This window comes from Camelus bactrianus, chromosome 26 (assembly GCF_048773025.1).
Source record: "Camelus bactrianus isolate YW-2024 breed Bactrian camel chromosome 26, ASM4877302v1, whole genome shotgun sequence".
Lineage (NCBI taxonomy): Eukaryota > Metazoa > Chordata > Mammalia > Artiodactyla > Camelidae > Camelus > Camelus bactrianus.
Genome location: NC_133564.1, coordinates 23,112,882 through 23,134,527, shown reverse-complemented (window position 1 = coordinate 23,134,527; position 21,646 = coordinate 23,112,882). Strand labels below are relative to the sequence as shown.

Genomic DNA, 21,646 nt, shown 5'->3' with positions numbered 1-21,646 from the left:
TGGGTCCAAATTTCCCCCTTTTTATAAGGATATCTGTCATATTGGACCCACCCTAATGAACTTATTTTAACTTGGTTACATCTATAAAGACCCTACTTCCAAATAAGGTCACATTCTGAGGAACTCGGGGTTAGGACTTCAGTATATTTTGAGGAGGAGATGAGGAACACAATTCAACCCATGACAGTAACATTCTGAAAAAAAATGAGGTTTGCCATAAGGTATCTGTCACAGTGTACACATCTAACTGCAATTATACTATGAAAGCTGGGGAGGAAAGTGTTTTCCATCTTCAACACCTGACATCTGAGTTCTATGGCACTTGGGCACAAAGAAAGATCATAACAATATTGAACCCTTGGCTCTCAGTCCCATGTGGGTTGAGATTTCTGACATCTGCAGCTATTTGAATAACAGCTTTCAAAGGGAGGCATCTACTCAGTGCTTAGAATATGATACTGTAAATTATTTAGAACAGTTTCTCCTGTGTAGTACTGCCTAGGACTAAAGACAGGGAAGAATAGGATGTAGAGAAAGGTTTTTTAAAAAGTTGGGACCCAAGGGTGTGATGCCATAATCATGAGACAGGGACTAATGGATCAGATTACTTGAATTTCCACACCTCCAAGAAGAGAGAGAACTTTGGGTTGGCAACAGAAAGAGTTGACTATTAATTGAGAGGAAAGAGAGAGGGAAATGGAGCTGTATCATTTTCTAGCAGGACAGAGGGAACCCAGAAGGACTTCTCACAGCAAATTTTCAGTTTTTCCTTCTCTCTTGACCCTCCTGATCCCCGCCATGATGTTTTTGGGATTCAAATGCCACCAAGGCAAGCCTAGCACATGCCTACGGCTTCCAGGAGTTTCATCCTCTCTCACCTGCCATTACCCTCCTCCCTTTGTTAAATGCACTTTTTCCCTACTTGCATCCCTGTCAAGACTACCTTTCCCATCCCATTTGTGCTCCATCTGATTTACTTCTTCCATGGGGTTCTTTGGGAAATTCCTTCTGCCTTAAGCAAAGTAACTGAGAATTAAAGCTGGTCTCGAACATGCCCCACCTCATGCACTTAACTGAAACCTGGAATTCTCTTGATAAGGCTTCCTCACTCTCTCCCAGAGACATCTTTTCACACTGCCTGGGATTACAAAAGGTCTGGAAGACAGCTCCTAGATACTGTGTCCCCCACCTTCCCCCTCCCCATCTCATCCTTGCTACTTCCTCACCAGACTCTCCCAAGTTCTTTCATTCTTCTAGTGGCTTCAAACACCCCTCCAGCAGGATATCTTCATTCACCAGATGGCTACCATACACTTCAGATTCTAGAGGTCACAAACGAAATCCTCTGACTTCCCTATTCATACTAATGACACCACCTTTCTACCAGTCTCTTGAGGCTGAAGTTCTGTTGGTTATCTTTGATTCCTGCCTCTCTCTCAGCAGCAGCACTGACCTCAGCATTTCCATGAAATGTCAATGAGAGAAGGCACGTGAATCATTTAGCACACCAGGCCTGGCACAGAGAAAGCACCCCATCATGTAAGCTATGATTAGTTAATATCAGATTGCTCATACTCATCAGGAAGCAGCCAATCCCCATATCTCCCTCTCGATGTTTCAAAACCATCCATCCAACATCCACCCTTTGCATTCCCCTTGCCATGTCCCTTATCAAGCCCTGACCTCCCACCTGGACCAGCGTTAGAAATTTTAAGCCAGTCTCTTTGTCTCCAATCTCTACTCGCATCTCCTAATCCATCTGAGACATGAAATCCAGATAGAGCCTATGAAAAACTAACTTGGATGATGTCATTCTGCTGCTCAGAAATGTTCATCCTCTCCTGTTGGCTCACTTGGACAGGAAGCCTTTCCTGTCCAGTGCCCCACGCCATCTCCAGGCTTGTCTCCAGTAATCATACTCCAGCCAGACTGGATAAGAAATCTCTAAAAAAGTCTTCTGCCTCTCCCACGTCCATTCCTTTGTGGATACCATTCTCTTAGTCTGGAAAGTCCCCATTGTCTATGAATTGGAATCCTTCTCATCTTCCAAAGCCCCCTCCCTCCATGAAACCACTTTTTGTGTTTTTGTCTTTTCCTATTTTGAATCCTCACTGCCCCGGCTTATCATCTTCTCATAGAGCTTACATTTTGTCTCTTATCCACCTCTCTTTTTCCCCCTATGGTCCTTCGCCCAGTGCTTCATAAGTAGAAGTCTCTCAGTACGTGGTTTTTGACTGAAATTGAACACCTATTACTTGAGATTTCTTCTCCAGCTGGGAGATATCATGCTTGGATTACTTTGGTCCCATCTTCACACTAACCCCTAAGATACCCCAGCTAGCCTTTTCTCTGTGTGATTTAATGTCATGTGGCTTCTCATCTACCTTTTTGCTTTTCTAATTCCAAACTGCTTTACTTTACCCACCCCAAAGCACCACTTGTCCCAGCCTTTGTCCTAATTTCCCCCAATTTAACTGCTCCCTCGTACAGAATGGTGCTCGAGGACTAAAACCCTGAGAGAAATCGCTCTTCTTCGAGGTCTGATCTGTAGCAGGGAACCCAAGCCCTGCAATTAAAAATGTCATGAAAATGAACTGATAAGTAACTAGAAGCAGGATGCTGTGTATACACAAATTGCACTGCATTGCAGGGTACAGTTTGGAAGTTCCAGCAAGAATTGTTTATTAAAATGCATGAGCTTACTGTAGCTTCATCGAGGAGATAACGTACTTAACAGTCACTAGTGGATCACTACATAAGAGAATGGGTATTTTGTGCAGATCTAAGCGACTCTTTTAAACTGTTTTTTGATTCTTTTCATTAGGCAAGATGAAGCCGGCTTTAAGGCCATGTTACTGGCATAAAAAGATGCACATTATATGTTAGCAACTACAGTATAATGCATGTATATTGTGTGAGAGCAGCAAAACACTTGAAAACAGTTTATTTTGCAGAAAGACTGAATTAACCCTTCAATTGCTGTCCCATGCCAATCTTGTTATACTATAGCCTTTGCTTCTTATAATTATGTTCTTTAGCCTGTTACTGTAGTTAAGCTAAATTAAGTAAAGAGAAGAAAATCAAGTGGGAACGTGAGTGCCTCCTATATGCTCCATTCTGTAGGGTGAGTGTCCCCACTGAGCTTACAGAGGAAGAACTGAAATATCCAGCCTGAATCATGGGAACCAGGAATTTCTCAAATACCCGGGCTGGCCCTCTTCCATTGTAACTGAATTGCATGCACCTCCTGATGTCATTTTTGTTCCCCAGCAGAGATCACTATGTCACTTTGTACCTACCTGCTTATCAACACCTTCTCCTCCTGGATACTTGGTAAATGAGCAGGATTGACCATTCAGTTTTGTTTAATGCTGATGGAGCCTAAACAGAGTTTTCCTTCCATGTTTGTTCAAATGGTTTCCCCTTCACTTTGAGAAGAAAGAAAACTAGAACTGGACAGCCAGTACTTTAGGGAGGGCAGTGTGGCAGAGTGGAATTGCCAATTAGTGGAGCCAGACAGCTTTTGGTTCCAAACCCAGTACCACCACTTTTCAGCTGATGGCAAATTATGTGGCCCTCTGTGCCTTAGTCTTCTCTATGAAATGAGGATGATGTCCCTCTCATGGGGTTGATTGGCACAGGGTAGGTATTTAACAAATGTCAGTTCTACTTTCATCCCTCTATACCTTCCCTGCAAATCTATTCATACTCAGGAGAAATCAGCATATCCCTTCTATCTTTCTCCTTTGCTCACACAGAAGACAACCTCAAATAGAAGTCTTCTCCCTCTCACTGCCCCCCACCCCCACTCATCTCTTTGCCCTCTCAGTCCTGGTATGTCACTGCCAGATCACATGGAGAGTGGAGAGAGCAGGAATCCCAGGGAGAGCCTGCCTTCCTCCTCTGAGCTGGGCAGAGGCTCACAAGCTCATCCAGGTGGGCTGCCTGGTGGAGAACCCACATTGGAATTCTATACGCTGCCTCTCTGGGGAGGAGAAAGAAGTAGAGAGAAGGCCACAGGCATTTTTCTGGGGCCTTTTTCCTGTTTCATTTCGCCGCATTCCCCGCACCCAGGCGGGCGCAAGGTGGTGACCTTGGCCTGGCTCCCTGATACCCAGGTCAAGGTGTGAGCCTGTTGTAGGCAGCAGCAGGAAGGGAGGGGACTGACTAGGTCGTAGGCTGTCATAGTCTCTGTTAAAAGATTTTTAGCCCGAGGACTATCTCGAACTCCTTCTATCTCAGTGAATGAGTCACTTACTGGAAACGATGTAAACACAGGTGTAATACTGGCCTGCGGAAGCCCTGGAGGTCCCAGAGTGGTGGAAGACTAGCTCTTTCCACTCCAACCCTAGGATTCCACTTTCAGAAAACTAAAGTTCAAGAGGTTGAGCCATTTGCCTGAGGCCTCGAATCAGTCGAGGGATGGAGCAAGACCTAGAACCCGTTGTCGGGATTCCCAGCCTGGCCGGTCGCCAGTCAGCCTCCTACCGGCAACAGTCACTGACAATCTTGGTGCAGCTTTCTGAACCCGTCTCGGATCTTGACCTCATCTTGACCGCCTCCCGACCCCTCGCTTTCTGGTTCCCCCCTCCAGCCCTGGGGCTGTACCCGTCTTCCTCCCAGGGTGTCTCAGAGCCGGCTGGATGAAGGGATGTAGGACATCTATAATACCTGTGCGCACATTGTGGTCAAAGGAAAGCTGCAGACACCCGAAACTCGCGCCTGTAAAACCGGGCGGGGCCATCCTTGGAGAGGGGTGCAAAAGGGCGCTAGCTGGGGGTCAGACGGCGCCAAGTCTCGGGCTGGAGGCGGAGCCTCCGGGTCTGGAGAGGGAGGGGGGCGGGGCGTAGATCGCGGGGTGGAATCCCGGGCCAGGGAGCCAGCCCGCCCGGGGGAGGGGGCGCGGGGTGGCGGCAGGGACAGCGGAGGTGCGGCGAGAGTCGGGCGGGCGGCGCCAACGAAGGCGGAGGGGGCGGAGCCGCGCTCGCAGCTGCCACCCGGCCGCCGGGCGGGGCAGACGACACCGCCCGCGGCCGGGCACGCACCGCGCGCACACACTCTCCAAACAATGCTCCGAGGCACCCGGCTAGGCTGCTGGCGGCTGGGCGACAGGCGGCGAGGCCGGGGGAGAGCGGCCCCGAGGTGAGCCCGCGGCGCCTTCTCCAAAGTCGGCCTCTTTTTGTCTGGCAAACGTGGCCGCAGAGGGGAGCTCCGGGGGAGCGCGGCGATCGCCGAGCTTGCGACCTCCGTCAGCGTCCCCGGGGTGACAGGCGACCCCTGGGGGAGGGTGGAGCGTCCGGACCGCGTGCGCCCCGGGTTGCGCCCGAGGTGGAAGCGCTGAGCCCCGAGGACAGGGGAGCCGGAGGTTATTCGATTAATTCGAGAATCGCGCTCTTTCGAATGGGGAAACTTTCCTCCGAGTTCCGGGAGGGGAACCGACTGTTCTGCTGGTCTCGCTGGTCTGGCTGCTCTGTTTGGGGCAGGAGAGTGGAGCGCTTTAGGGATTGCTATTGTGGAGACTGCCTTTCCGCGGCTGCAGGATTGTCACAGAGGCAGAGAGGGAGAGACTGCGGGGCAGCTCGGACCAGGTCCCCGGGGGTGATGCTTTGGGGCTCCAGGTTAGTACCTGCCTCTTAGGCAGCCCCGGTTGGATGCCAGCCTGGGAGTCTCCAGAGGGAATGAGATGATGCCTTTTTCCTGAGCTGTGGCAGAGCCCTCCAAAAGGTGCACTGTGAGCGCGTTCTTAACCTTTGATTGTGCTGCCCCCTCCCCAGCGGGACACACACACACACACACACACTTCGAAAATACCACCTCTCCACTTTCCGGTCCTGGATGAGAATGGAGGCAGGGCCAAATTGCTGTGTATATTTCTCTCAGGTAAAGCTCCGCCAGCAAGCACATGGCTTTGCAGAGCGATAGGAAAGCCCAAAGGTCTTGCAGGGAGGAATTTTTCCAGGCGTTCAGCCCAAGTCAGGTTGGGAAGACCTTATTGATCACTGGCCTGAACTATCCGTAACAACCCCTTCCCTTTTTGAGCCATAAATTCGACAGGAAGCACTAAGGATTTCTGCGGTTATTTCTCTATGGTGGGATCTTGTGGAACGCGGGTATCCTCACTGCTTTAGACCGTAATGATTCTAACCCACAAAAACCACATTCCGACTGCTGAGATTAGATTACATAGCACTGGAGAAGGAAAAAAGAAAAAAAGTTGGGCGAATATCATGATTTACCCTGTGTGTGTGTGTGGTGGGTAGGGAGAGAGAAGTAAGGCCATCACTTTCTCCTTTCTGCCTGGGCAGCCCCTGTCAACGGACTGTTGAAATCACACAAACACTTTCATGCATATTTCTCTTTGCTGGTGTTGCATTAATTTAATTGTAATATATTATATACATTGTTAGGTAAGTGTTTTTTGTCACTTCAGGGTAAGGTGTGAGCAACCTTTGATGCAAGTATGAGGGGCATTTGGAGCCCAAAGATTTCATTTTATGGATCTGGCCACCACTCTTCAGATTCTTTTTCTGATGGGGTGGGTGTGTATCTGACAGCTTCAGTCTTGCAAACTGTAGCCACAAATCTGTTGCAGAAGTTTGCAGAGGCAAAGATATTTTATCATGACTTGGATCAGAACGAATGCTGAGATCTTTTTCTAATCTTGCACTGCTGCCTCCCACTGAAATGGGGGAATTTGCATAATTCTGGGGGCTGCCTCGCCCTCAGAGGTAAGGAATGTGGGCTGGGAAGGTGCCTTTCCAGGCTGTGGAGAACTGGCCCTGGGAGGCAGGCACAGCTCCTGTTTTGTGAGTGCCACTTGAATTTTCACCATCTTTTAACTTAAAACAAATAGAGAATTCCAAGCACAAAACCTCTCTAGACAGATGGAACTGGAAGAGAATCCTTTCTGGCTTGATGTGGTGATAAATTCTGTTTGCTGTGACTGAGAAACCAGTTGTAGCAGGATGTATAGTGAGTCAATTATGGTGAGGAGCCCAGGGCTTCCTTCTGTTCAGGTCTTCAAAGACTTTGCCTGGAAAACCTTTCCAGTCTCTGAGAGCTATGTGGTTAAAGTTGTGCCCACCGCCAGAGAATTCCAGAGCTGAGGGTGGGAGCAAGGACAGTGCTCATGAACTGCTGAGGGGTTCTGAAGGCAGCTTCCTGAGTGTTGGTAATCCAGAGCCTCCCAGAAGTCCCAGGGCTGGAGTGAGCTACAGAGGAGGAGGACCTCTGGCACCAGGCAACCACGACAAGTTTGTGTCAGTTGCCTGCTAAGAAGGAAACGGCTTCTTTGCCTGTCTGTGGATGCCCACCTCCTCAGAGAGCCCAGCCCTTTGAGGAGCTGCAGGATCAAGATGAGCTCACCCAGAACTGATTTCCAAGCTCTGTCTCTCCATCCCACCCAGGGGTGCGGGAGCCTCTGCCTACAGCAGAGCGGGGAGGTAGGGGGCTGTCTTTTCTGTGGCCAGGATCCCCAGGAAAGGACCTTCTCCCCACCTTGGGGCAAGAGTGTGGAGACTTGCTCTGCTGAACACCAAAATGCTTCCTCCACTTTTCCCTCCTTTCAAATTTCAGCAGCACAGCCTAAATCACTTGGTGGCCTGGCCTTGTAGAAGAAAAATCCTTGCTCTCTTCCTCTGCTTTTTGAAGCTTAGTGACCTCTTCTGGTGAACTTGGCAAGGAATGAACCTGCTACTTAGGTGTTTTCACAGGAGAACTCAATTCGCAATCATCTTGATGCATACAATCCTAATAACAGAGTTGCGCAAGACAAATGCGTGTCTTTTATTGCTGAGTATTCATTGAGCTTAAAGATGCACTGATTTTCCTGGTTAACTTTGGAGAGAAAAGAGGCAAATTTAGCTTCAGCCCTTGTTGAATAAGCACCCCTGTCTGAGAGTGTGGGAGACCAGAAAGAGAGCTCTTCCCACAGAGATTGAAGAATGATCTTTGGGGTTCCTGGCTCATTCCACCTGGTTAGTCTTGTTGATGGTTTAGAGAGTATCAGCCTCAGAGCCAGTTCTCACGGGAGGAGGGTGGAAAGCAGACCCCGGCACCAAACCCTCCCTGTCTAATGAGACTCTGTTCACCATAGATTCTTCAGGATGATTTTCTCCTAAACATGCTCCTTAGGAGGAAATCAGTTCACTGAAATGAGGAAATGGCAATCGACTGGGTATAATGTGTGGGGAAGTGATGTGAGGGGCTGCTGGCAAAGTTGGCTTCTCTCTCTAGAAGCCCCAAAGTCTCTGTGCCTATGGACAGGTCTTAATTCATGTCGTTGCCTTTGTTTTCCCATCTGTAAAATGGGGATGACAGCTACCTAATGAGTGTTATTCAGGTTCACTGGTTAAAATCAGCAACCCTACAAGTTCCCTCTCAATAGTGAATTACCAGGCGAATTCTATTGTGTAAACTCTCTGCTTTCGGACCAACTCTCAGAGGCAGCAAACCCAGCCTCACCTCCAGGGTTTTCCTAGGGAAAAATAACTGTGGTCATCTCTTCCTTCTGTTATATTCTACCCAACTTGAGACCACAGGACTGTCCTGACTATGAATCTCTCTTTCTGTTTCCCTCCTTGGTCTGCAGCTTTGGCTGTATTGATCTCACTGAGCCCTGGGTCAAATATCACATATTAAGCAAGGGGAAGGGGGCGTGAAATCCCAAGATGCCAGACGTCCCCAAAAGGATCCCTCGGAGGGCAGGCCAGCACACCTCTCTCACCTATTGTGTCTCTGCCTCCTCAACAAGTACGGATTACAGTGCTGATTTCAGAGCCCAGGCTTGCCTCCCCACTCACGTAGTTCTTGGTGAAAAATTGTGGCTTATCTTCTGGAAGCCATGATTTTTATCTACTGTCCTACTTGGTGGTTCTTGTTTCTGTGTGGCAGAGTCCTAGACTCCAGACCCCCAGCAGCAGAGGATACATGGATGAGATACACACTTCTCGTCAACAGCCCTGTGGGATTTCTTCCTGTTAACTGTCCCCAAACCTCCAAGCGCTCAGGATTTTAGGGGGCTGAAGTGTCTTTTATGCTGTACATGCAACAGAGCTGTGTTTAGTTTTTACAGCTTTTATAAGGCCACAACACTAGAGAGGGACTGAAAGCCTCATGACAAATGGGTGAAGACCTCAGATTAAATAGAATACTAATCTTTACCTTTTTTCTTCTCCTTTCCTCCTCCCTCTGACTTCTGTTCCCCATCCACATCATCAGACTCTAATTGATCATGCACCCATCCTCTGGCAGGGAAGATCTCTGACCAGGCAAGTGTTCTGCCTTTCCAGGAAGCTGCCCTGTAAGCCACATCTGCCTCCCCAAAGACCACGCCAGGAAGCCAGGCACAAGATGAACCAGCACCCTGTCCACCGCTCAAGATGCACCAGACCCTCCCACTGAACCCCGAGAACCCAAAAATGTCTGCGTGCAGTGACTTTGTGGAGCACATCTGGAAGCCCGGGTCCTGCAAAAACTGCTTCTGCCTGCGCAGCGACCACCAGCTGGTGCCCAGCCGCCCCCAGCCCAGATCTGGCAGCCTGCCCCCTCCACCTCGCCTGCCCCCCAGGCCTGAGAGCTGCCGCCCCGAAGATGACGGCGTGAGCAGCTCGCCCTACTCCAAACCCACCATCGCCGTGAAGCCCACCATGATGAGCTCCGATGCCTCCGATGGATGGACAGAGGCCGGTGTGAGTGCCGACGGCTCGCAGGTGAGGCTGACTCAGCCCTGTGGTATTTTTACAGGGGCTGCTCCTGTTGTAACAGTTGGTGACTGGCGGGCAGCCAGGGAGGGCTGTTCCAGCAAGATGCCTGCAGGATGGCTTCCCGTCAGCTCGCCCCAAGACTTCTCCTTCCTGACTGCTGCCCTCTTTTCTCTCTGCCCTCCTTTCTCTCAGTCCCTTTAGGCTAAGAACCATTCATCCCATCCCTCCAAGTTTATTTGGCGACTGTATGAATGATGTTTTTGAAGACTGTATCAAAGCATACCAAAATGAAACTTTTCATAAAAGGTTAAAAAATTTTTAATCGATCATTTAAAATATATACAAAAGTAGCAAGAACTGCTTAATGAAGCCCATGTGTCCACCATCTTGAGGCATCAGTGTAAACAACCATCAACTCATGACCAATCTTGTTTCATCTCTACCCCTGCCCCCACCCTCCCTGCCCCATGATTTTAAAGCAAACTCCAGACATCACATCATTTTGGTACCTGTTAAAATTAAGTCTTTATTTAAAAAAATCATTACCCCACTTAAAAATATCAGCAGTGATTCCTTAATATCATCCAATTCCTAGCCAGTGTTCATATTTCCAATTTGGAAGCTTGGATTTTTCCAGCTTTGGTGGAAGATCACTAAAAACAATTATATCCGTAGAGATTAGACCATTCTGCTCATCCCCCAGGTGACCCAAAGGTCTAATTATTTAGAAGGGGCATAGAGCCTGCCACCTCTAGAGACATCTCCTAGGAAGCTGTATGTCTAGGGCATATTCTAAGAACTGCTTGTGACCTGTTTTGAACTCTTTGCCTGTTCAGGTTTTCCTAAACTGTTGTGGTGAGTGGGTCCGGAAGGGTGTGTGAACTTCAGTTTTAAATCAGGGGAGGCTTGATTGAAGTGACCCATCTTCTGGGGTTACACTCAGGCTCATGGCCCCTTCCGAGTTGCTTCATTTTCTGGAAGCTGGCCACACCTATTCCCCAGGCCTTTCTCCATACCTTCGACCTTCATAGACATAAACCAGGGACTCCTGTTCAGAATCTTCTTGGAAAAGAGCCACATGCAGGTCCTACTTTGAGGCTGCTTTACAAGTCGGGGTAGGGAACACTTTAGAAGGGAAGGAGGAGGAGTCGGTGACTTCAGTGATGGGAATGACCAGCCCACATCTCTGTCTCTAGCTCAACTAGTCCAGCCACTTGTGCAGGCCTGGGCCGAGGTCACTGCCTATAACTGGGAGAAAGATCATGGCTCAGAGTGAAGCAAGGGAGCTGGGGCCCAGCTCAGAAACCACCCCCACCCTCCTGTCCTCTGACCCCACCACCCACCCAAGGTGTTTTAAAAGCCTCATGACTTTGGTTTCTTCCTACTGTGACAAGGTTATCAAAAGACTAACAAACACAAAGCAAAAATTAAACAAAACCTCAAACTCTATTTCAAAGCCCATAGGAGAACTTACCTCATCCAGCAGTTTCGAGGGATAAGGCAAAATGTTCTTCGTTAGCGTGTTTTTCCCCTACCTCACAGACTTAAGCAGAAGAGTTACTGACGTGGGTGGGAAGTGCAGAGCCTGGGAAGGCCAATGACTCCACAGGGGCCCTGGCGATGATGAGAAGGCTGTGGGGAGAGATCAGAGGGGAGGCGTGCTGCCCGGCTGCTCCACAGCAGGCAGCAAGAAAGACGGTTTACAATGTCGCGGCCCTACCCTCTCACTTTCTCTCTCTTTTTTCTCTGACAAGGTCTAATGTAAGTCTTTGAACCTTGGGGTTGTGTAGGTCATCTGGAGACGAGCCCCCGGCAAGCTTCCCCTCCCGAAGCAGGAAGATGTGCCAGTAGTTTACCTGGGCAGCTTCCGTGGCATCCAGAAGCCTGTTGGGCCCTCGGCCCCTGCAGACGGCCACCCTCGCTGCCCGCCTGCCTGTGCCATGGTCAGCCTGCAGAGCCCAGAGCCCCGGGGGGAGCGAAACGCCGCCCTCCACCCCGTGAGCTTCCTCGATGACAAACTTGGACGAGAAGCTAAAACCACAATTCCTTACCAAGAGCTGACCTCCGCTCAGGAGAGCTTCCGCCAGAAACTGGCCACCTTTGCTGGGATGACATCTGGCTGCCACAAGGGCCCTGGGCCCCACCCCTCTGCACAGCCCCTACGGGAATCCCTGCCCTCCGAGGATGACAGTGATCAAAGGTGCTCGCCCTCGGGGGACAGCGAAGGGGGAGAATATTGCTCCATCCTGGACTGTTGCCCCGGGAGCCCAGGCACCGGGAATGCCTCACAGGCCAATGGCTCCCGACACGGACATGGTGGTGGGGACTGCTCGCCAGCATGCTGGGAACCCAGGATGTTTTCAGGGACCATCGAAGAGGGGAAGCAGGCTTTGAGCTTCCCCAGGGAGTGCTGCAGCCAGGGCCCAACAGAGAACCCACCCCGCCTGGGCCCCAAGAAGCAGTCCCTCACGTCGGAGGCTGCCAGCTCCTCAGATGGCCTCTCCTGCGGGAGTGCCAACAGCCGCGCCAGCAGCCCCTCGGCCCCCCACTTTGAGAGCGACTACTGTTCCCTCCTGAGGGAACCTGGGCCAGGGAAGCAGCAGGACTCTGGCTGCCGTGGGGTGGCCTCCAGCAGGTGCCTTGGGCCAACAGGGGGGTCCCAACCCCCAGCCCACCCTGGGGAGGCTGCACAGCCTGAACCCATCTATGCTGAGAGCACCAAGAGGAAGAAAGCTGTTCCAGTGCCTTCCAAGCCACAGGCCAAGGTGGAACAGATGGTAGCTGCCCAGGGCCAGGTGCGGACGGCTAACACCTGGGCTCAGAAGACAGTATCTGGCTGGGGCCAGGACAGGGAAGGCCCAGAGGTAGCCCCCCAGGTGGCAGCCACTATCACGGTCATGGCGGCCCACCCAGAGGAGGACCACCGCACAATCTACCTAAGCAGCCCTGACTCCTCGGTGGGGGTGCAGTGGCCACGTGGGCCCCTGAGCCAGATCCCTCAGGCAGCCGAAGGGGAGCCTTTATCTGGGCAGGGGCTGAGCTCGAGGGAGAGCCACCATCAAGCTGCCAGTGAGAATATGCCCAAGGGGAGGCCTGCCATCCCCCCCAAGCTGTCCAAGAGCAGCCCTGGAGGGTCCCCAGTGTCCTCCTCTGCCTCCCCACTGTCTGACCTCAGTGAAGGGAACTCAGGTGGTGGCACTGGGCTCCAGCCTCCATCCAGGAGCCTCGCTGACCCTGCTTCCTCCTGCCGAGCCAAGGGAGTCCCTACCAGTGACTCTGTCAAGGGCCCCCCGCCCGCCGCCACCACCACATCAGCCTTGGACCAGAGGCGGCCCTGGTACCAGACTGGGGCCTGGAGTCGCCAGTGCCGGATAGAGGAAGAGGAGGAGGTGGAGCAGGACTTGTTAAGTCAAAGCTGGGGAAGAGAGGTGGAAAATGGCCCCACGGACCCCTCGAACTCCTCTACCTGGCACCGTCTCCGCCCTACAGACAGCTCCTCTGGGCAGAACAGCAAAATCGGGACCGGGATGAGCAAATCGGCATCCTTTGCCTTTGAGTTCCCCAAGGACAGAAGTGGGATTGAGGCATTCTCACCTCCCCCACCGCCTCCAAAGTCGCGGTGAGTACAATTGTGTGTGTGCGGCTCAGGTTTTGTCCCAAAGGACAGAGGGCTCTTCCAGAAACCTTGGTCTTTGCTGTCTCTACAGAAGTCATCCCACACAGGCTTGGAGTCCTGAGTCCAGGCACCAGTGTTGGCCCAGAGATTTTGTGGCTTTATGTAAATTTCTGCGACTTGGTGCTTAGCACACAAGCCTAGGAGCAGTGCTCTGCTTGGGAATGGCTATTCGAAGGCATCTTTCCAAGAAGCACTGCCAAGCTGTCGCTCTTTCCTGGTGCCCATCATCCTGTAATCAGGTGCTCTTTTTCTCCCCATCCCTCTGAAGTATCTGTAGCGGCCTTTCCCCTCAGCTCCTGCAATTCTCCATTTATTTAAACATGCAAAAGAAGGCAGGAGGAGGCTATGCTACAGAATCTCTAGAGGCAAAGAGATGGGGAGGCAAAGGAGCCACGCCAGTGTGCTTCATAAATTGTGACCCTAATGGTGATTAGGCCTTGGAGCCAAAAGCAGAATAGTAGGAGGTGCTGCATGTAGTTTGAAACCCTCAGGTGTGGGTTTTTAAAGAAAAAAAATCTAGTTTCATGTTAGCGTGCTGAAACTCACAGCTTTCTCCACCACTTCACTGCTCTCTCCTGCCAGTTTAAAGTCCTTCTCAAAGGCCCAAGAAAAATAAATGCCTTTTTTACGGCATTATGTTGTCCATGGAATTTAAATTCTGGGGGGAAAAAAAAAGTCCCTCTATTAGAGCAAAAAGGATTTCTATCAGGGAAAGGATCAACCTGCTGTTTTTCAAAAGATGACAGACTTTCTTTAGCTGTGTCATCTCCAGTGGCTCTGTTTTGGCTTGTGTGCCTCCAGGTTGATGTCAGAAGCAGGCAACTGACCACAGGGAGAAGCAGCAATGACACTTGACTTTGAACATCAAGGCGTCTCAGGCTGTGATGTATTTCAGCATGGACTTTTTCTGGGACCACTACTTTGTTCTAGTATTGAGTTGGCCACCTGCCATGAGGAGTAGACATCCATCCTCTGGATCCTTAGGTGGTCGCGGACTCATTGGCTACAGTGTTCACACCCTGAATGAATAAGGGGTCCCACAGCTCAGGAGAGCCCCCATCTATATGGCACTTACTGTGGGCCAGCCATGGAGCCAAGGGACTTAGACATATTAGCTCATTTGATGCTCAGAACAACCCTAGGAGGTAGGAATTACCATCCCCAATTTACAGATGACAAAACAAAGATAGAGCTGAAGTAACTTACCTAGGTCACATGGCCACACCTGGCAGTGTGCCTCCAAAGTCTGTGCTTCCAAACACATAGGGCACATCAGCAGGCCTCAAGACTGGGCAGGGCACACAAGTAAAGCGTGGGCATTTTATCTGTCTGCCTTAGGCTTGAGAAGGTTGGTAGGAAGTATAGGCTTTAGAGTCAGAAAATCAAGTTCATGCTGCCTCTGTCTCACCTATAGGTTGAGTGATCTTGAGTAAGCCACTCACTGTGACTGAGCCTCCAAGAGACTCTCCAAAATCAGATAATAATAACAGTACATTTATAACTCTCTGTTGTTGAAAGGCTCAAATGAGAAGAATAGAAGCCAACACAGAGATGAGTTTTGTAGGCAAAAAGCCACCTTAATGGTAATGGGGACACCACACCCTATAGGAATGGTCCTGGCCCAATCCCAGAAACACCACCTGAACCTTGGAGAAGGAACTGAAACCTCCTTGTGTAAGAGTCATAGGGCTTGGAGATACCGCAGTCACCGAAGCAGTGTGGCTCGTGTAGAATTTTCATTAGCATCTGGTTTGAAATCAGAGTTTATGACAAAACCATTAGATTATATACAACTCAAACCAGGTGGGAATCTCAGAGATTCTGGGTTCCAGCTCTTTAAAAAAAAGTTTTTATTTTCAGGGCTTTGGGGAGAAAAATCTAGGAAATATAATTAGCTTAAGGGAACACAGGGAAAGAAAAGAGCATCTGATAATATTTCAAATAAGTCAAACTGTATCTATTCATTTGGGGGAGATTTTTCAAGCATAGCCAACATTATCTTTTGAATCACATCTCTCCCATGAGGAGGTAAGAGGGCAGGCTTAGGACCACAAGCTGATTTTTAATTTGGTAACTCTGTGATGTCCTTATTGAATGCTTCTGAGGAGGGTGCCAGGAACCCACAGCTTTCAAACCTAGCCGTTCAGGGTGATGGCAGATCAGAGTATTGATGAGGATGCAGCCCATAGCTGATCCAGTACCTATACCAGTACCATGCTGGTAACTGGCAGGCTGATGTCAGTTTTCCAAGATGGAAAAATGTTGGAACCTCTTTGAGCAACATCCAAAGTTAACTTAATTTCTTCACGTGGGCCTTCTGTCAAATGGGCCCTATTTCTAATGATCAGCCCCACCTGTGAACAAAGATAATGGTTCTCACGACATGTGTTATGTGCACTCACGACTCTAGAGGAAGGGACTGTTCCATGCAGGGTAGTGTTACTTTTACTTACACTCATTTAAACAGATCCATCTGCTTTCTCGGGCCATTATAGAAGAACAAAGAATCAATTTCTGGTTTGCCTGTGGTCCTGTTTTGCAAAACTGACTGACTTGAAGGGAAGGAAAGATAGGTGTTGAGAGCGACTTGGCTTTCCTGTGGTCTTGCTTTGAATGTTTCACTGTAGCTTATCTGTTGGTCTGAGACATTGTCCTCTGTAAAGTCCCATTAGGGTTCCTGAGAAAATTCTTGCTATAATGCCGTGTAAGACAAAGGTTCTCAATACTCATTTAATGCTCTGAAAACCATTTAGAAGTGTTTGAGTACCTGTCTAACCCTCCTCCCGGGCAGGTAAGTCAGTCTGGGTCCCTCTTCATCTGCTGCTGCCAAGGCAGCCTCCTACCCACACAAGCTCTCACCTACTTAGACTAACTAGCCCCACTGAGTCTCTGGGTCACCCTTGCTCTAATATAGGGCACTATGTGATCAACACATACTGCTGGTTAGGAAATGGGAACCTGAAGGAAAGAAGTGTGGACTTCTTAGTTTAAATGTCACCTTCAAGACGTAAGGCAGTTTAATGAAAGCATACAGTGCCTGGGGGAATAATTAAGATGGGAAAAAATCAAATTTATTTATGCCTTTTATTTCCTTACAGATGCAAACCTGGTTTTAAATGACTTACGACTTCTGAGTGACAAGTGACTTCAGTTGAGGGAAAACTCATCTGATTAGTGCAGACAAACATTTCACAAAGAAACACCAGATTAGGCTGATAGACCTGAACTCAGAGGTGGGATTAGAGGACAGCAGGTGAATGAGAAATAAGACAGATTTATATGGTTTTGGTTTCCAAATGGTCTGGCCCCAGGTGAGACTAACCAAAAGAAAGAATGGTATCCCCAGGAAAGTGAGGGATTACTTTGTTTTAAAGTTATCGCTCGTGCTGATTATAAGTTTAACCCGTTACTTAACTAAGAGATTCTCTACAGGGATTCTGGGGAGTAAAGACTGAGTCTGTCCTGGGGCTTCCGTTCGTTCTTAATTCCCCTCCCTCCCATGCTGCTTCTCAGCTGACAGGTGGTGACAGTGTCAGAGATAGAGGTCTCCTCTGTCCAGAGAAGTGGCCACTTCGCTAACCAGAGGAATCAAAGTGTCTTCATTGTGTGGTCTCTCAATAATGGGGTCTCTTAGCAGGACTTTGCAGGTGGGAGCAGGATGAATGTGATGGGTCATTGTCTGCAGACCCCATATCCAATCTGATGAAGCCTCCAAATGCTTTATTCTTGAGGCACTTTTGACTGGAGTTGATCACAATGGAATGGCAACAATTTATTAGGAAATCCCAATCTGCACATAACAGGCTTTTCTGGGTGGCACTTTGAAAATCACAGTTTGTATCAGAAAGCACTATCTGTGCTTCAAGAATATTCTCTGACTTTTTGGCAAAAATGAAATAAATTGGCTGAAGGTCGAGTTGGCCCAGGGGAAACTGAATCCTGGGCATATGTCAGGCAGAGAAATTGCCCCCTGCTCCACACATACACAAAGTTTGGCAGAGCGCAGGTATCAACAATGCAAGTTTATATTCTGCTCCATGCCAGGGGCAAATTAATAGTTGGCCCCTTCCCATGTGTTTGTGGATAGAATTTGACACTGGACATCTAGTGATGCCAAAGCAGGGAGAATTAAAATTGATTCCTATCTTCCTATTCTGTAATTAAAAAACAAAACACTGAGTGGAACAGTAGTATATATAAAATATTTACGACATTTTCTCCATTTTTGAGCAGGCATCAATGGCTAGAGCTAGGGGTTAGAGATTCCTTAATTTATCAGATATCTACTAACTTCCTACTTTCTGTTACGCTCTGTGCAAGATGTTAAAAAAGCCAGTGACTGGGGTTCTGCCCCTTAAATCCACTGAGAGTTGAGTCGGTATGAATTAAAGCCAGCAGTGGGCAGTATGACCCCCAAAGGCTAACTCCTGCTTTGATTGCCTTTGATGAGACTGCTTATCATAGCATCTAGATTCTCACCAAATTCCCTGTTCTGTGCAGTAAGGCCAAGGTAAGCTCAGCTTGGTATCCAAGAGTAGTGATAAAATAGCCCTTCCTTTAAGGTCCTTTGACCTGATACAAGATCACACTTGGTACAGGCATATAGATAACCATAAAAAAAAAAAAAAAAAAAAGCCAGATACTCCTTGAAGGTAAAAAGCATGCATAGCCATCTGGAATTCCAAAATATCCTGTTTGGTGCCTGGCACATATAGATGCTCAGGAAATACTTGGTTATGCCCTGTTTATTTCAGTTTCTCCAAAAGCACCTAACTCTATGCTTTGCACGTGAAAAAATATGGAGAAAGGATCAGGTAGCATTAAATATTTGTATCAGAGTATCTTTCTGATTCCCAGGTTTCTGATTGCTCCAGTACTATGTTCTTAACTCTGTTTTGGTGGTTAACATTAAATCAGATTCACGTTTGTAACTCCTTGAGAGCTTATAAACTTTTGGGAGTACAGGAAGCATGTTTTATACATTTTTCTTTGGCTTTCCCATAGGATACTTTGGGATATAGTAGGTATTCAATAACAGATTATTGAGTTAGAAAAAAAGAACAAAACCAAAAACAAAAAAAGGCCAGAGGGAGCTACAGATCTTGGCCTTATTTTCTCACTGGACACCCCATTATAATTCTGTGGCCAGTCTTGCTCAATAAACATTGTCACCTTGAGTTAAAGAAACTGAGGTTAATAATTATTAGTGCTTCAAGGTGGGCAAACACCATGAGGGCACAATGCATCCTTTCATGGATTAATTACTCTCCAACGATTGTACATTTGCTTTTTTTTTTTTTTTTTTTTCCTTTTTTAGCTGTGCAGGTGTGTGGAGCCCAGCCCTCTCTTGCCACAAGAATGTACCTTTCAGGCAGTAATCACCTAAGGACTTTTTTTTCCCCACCCATGAATTGCAAGGAATTCTAGGGTGTGGTTTCATTTCTCTGAGAATAGATTTTTCCATGCTTTCCCAGGTGGGTCAGGAAACACAAGCATGGGCTGTAGGATCAAGCCCCCTCTGCCCATAAGGTGATCAGAAGCACTTTGTTCCTAGAATAGCCAGCCTACCTTTGGGGTGTGGAGCCAACTGGTGAGAAATTTTCTCTATTCGTGGTGCAAGAAATTTGTTGTTGTTTGGTGATCGTTGATGTGCTCATAAAAAGACTTGTATTTTCCTGTATCAGGTTAGATAGACCAACTACAAAGACTCCTCTGCAACCACTTCTGCAGCTAATAATTTTCAGAGTTTAAGATCAGAGCTGTCATCCTCTGGGCTAAAATTGCTCGTTATTTCTTTCCGTTGACTTTTGGGCAGATTCCTAAAAACGTTGGGTGTTAAGGGTGTTCTTGTTCCCACACAGCTCTGTAAAATCCTCTGCTTTATTAGCTTTTGTCTAATGCTCTGGACAGTTTATTCTCTCTGCTTTTCTAACCAGCCAACTCATACAAACAAGTGTTCTTCACTGGAAAAGAAGGGGAACTTCCAGATTAAAGACCACTTAAAAAAAAATCCTTCCCTTTTAACTTAGATGTTTTATTCTCCAGTTTATTTTAGTATCTGTCACTATCAAATGATCGTGCTGCCTTCCTGGCAGTTTAGATTTTAGCCGTTTCATGCCCATTATGCATGTTCTTAAAATTTTTTTTCCTTAAGTCTAAAACCTGTCTTTTAGGCAAGCAATTGGCAGTGTGACCACTGTATGTTCCTGAGTTGTAGAAGCCCCCTAGAATTGCTCCCGTCTCTCAGGTGCTCTGTAGGCAGTTAAATGAATGAAAATACAACCACCTTGTGTTGCCGAATACAAGACCTCTCTACCCAACTTAAACTGAAACTCGAGGACAGTTTTGGATGAAATAGAAAAGACAGCTTTATTTCTTTGTCTGGCAAAGGAGGTCACAGTGGGCTGGCCGATGCCTTCAAGAGTGTGAGCCTGTCAGGGAGAGAAGGTAGGGGTTTTATAGTAAGAGTTCAGGGGGCAGCACTGGTTTCCACAGAGATCACATACAAGTAGCAACTTGTTGCAAAGTTGTCTTTGTTTTTGTAGAAGCAGCAGTCCCCTTTATTCTGCTGAGTCTGAAGTTCACCTCGCACTTTGGAAGTCTTATTAGATTCTTGTGCCTACAACAAAGGTGCTTAGGAAAGGGGTCTGTGGAAAAGAGGTCTAGAGAAAAACTTGTGCAATTTAAAGTTGGTTGATATATGCTTCTGGCATTTTAGGCAGAATAAGGCCTGAGATCTCTTGCTGCAGAGTTTGTACAGGCTAGGACAACTGAATACAAAGAAACCATAAGGGGCTAAAAATAACTGCAGGCCTGAGTAGTTGAGGTGAGTTATGAACAAGAAGATGCACAAAACACCCAGCTGCTCTCTCTGAGGTGTTGAGAGCAAAATGAGGGGGATGGGCAGATCACCCAAGCTCCTCCCTCCCTCCCTGCCCAATTCTGGTCAGCAAAATCCGGAGAAAAACCCTTTAAATTAGTATACAGTTAAGCAGTTACAAATACCCTATGGTCACATATGACAATAGGGTCCTGCTCAGTTACACTTGGATAAAGACAAAAATAGTTGACTAAATTGTCATGTTAATTAGTAACAAGACCTTAAAGATCAGAAAAGAAGGGGGAAAGTCTTTGGAATTTTAAAATCAGTCATAGCAGGGAGGTAAGTTAAAATAATTCTTATAAATATGTGCAGATCAAAAGGAAGATGTTGTGACTGCATGTTCTTGAACCACCAGGGCAGTTAGGTCATATCCTCCACACCAGTTGCAGTCAATTGGAGTAGCAGTCTGGGGTCCACACAGGAGATGGTGAGGCCACGTGCACCCCCTTCAGGAAAGCTTGACCTCATCATTTGGTACTGTCTGCAGGTGACGCAGGGGGGAGTGCAGACACAAGTGCCAGTTATTTACCAATCCAGTTTAAGAATCTAAAATTTACCATCCGTAATGCAAAGTCATTGGTGGTCAATAACCGTTTCCCATACTAATTTAAAAATTCCCTACCCGGGAGGGCGTCTGTGGTCTGTCTAGCCCAGATGGCCCTAAGCAAAGTGTTTGCAGTGGTCTTCCTCTTTGATGATAGCCTCCAATTTCAGGCTGCTATACCAAAATGTTTTGTTTCCTGTTAATGAGTGCTTATGGATATTCCATGAATTTTTGGAACTTTGTATTTTAGTAATGACAGTTACCATTAAGTCTATTATCCATTATTTAAAGTATTATTTCTCTTTATAGACATTAAATTTACTTTTTCAGTCCTTAAATCTTATTAAATAATGTATGTTCACTTAGCCTCACCCTCGTTAGCTTGTAGCACTGACTTTTTATGCCCCAGATAATGAGATAAGGGGGTAGGGGCCAGAGATATGTCAGAATCTTTCAGAGGAATAGTTTGAAGCTGGAAATTAAATATTATAATGTAAATTTAAATTTGAAAAATTGAAAACAAACTATTGTTTTCATAATACATAATACATACAATTTTTCTGAGTCTTTTTGACTGGTGATAGGCCATCTTTTTTATAGAAACGTTCACTGAGGACAAGACGCATCTCCCTAGGAGAAAATAGAAGAAAACCAGGACAGGAGTATTTGCTGATCTGTTACATTTACTTGGCAACCTCCCCCCCTCCTTCAAATCTCTCAGAATGCCTTCTCTATATTCACATTCTCTCTAAAACTTGAAACAGGAAATTGTCTGTATAGTGAATCCTAAATCCAGACTCTTGATCTTGCTTCTTATCCTACCTTCAATGCTTGTCCAC

General features: G+C 47.6%; 1 protein-coding gene across 2 annotated transcripts in view; it reads left to right on the top strand.

Annotated features, from left to right (window-relative positions):
• Positions 1-4,937: 4,937 nt before the first annotated feature.
• The window catches only part of PRAG1 (PEAK1 related, kinase-activating pseudokinase 1), a 45,593-nt gene continuing 28,884 nt past the window's right edge, over positions 4,938-21,646 (top strand). Inside the window, exons 1-3 of one of the 2 annotated variants that reach the window (XM_074353330.1) lie at positions 4,938-5,142; positions 9,291-9,710; positions 11,495-13,323. In XM_074353330.1, the coding sequence (XP_074209431.1) occupies positions 9,381-9,710; positions 11,495-13,323 (2,159 nt within the window). In that variant the 5' untranslated portion in view covers positions 4,938-5,142; positions 9,291-9,380. Of the gene's footprint in view, positions 5,143-9,219; positions 9,711-11,494; positions 13,324-21,646 lie in introns of both variants that reach the window. The other variant, XM_074353329.1, reaches the window with a different exon arrangement.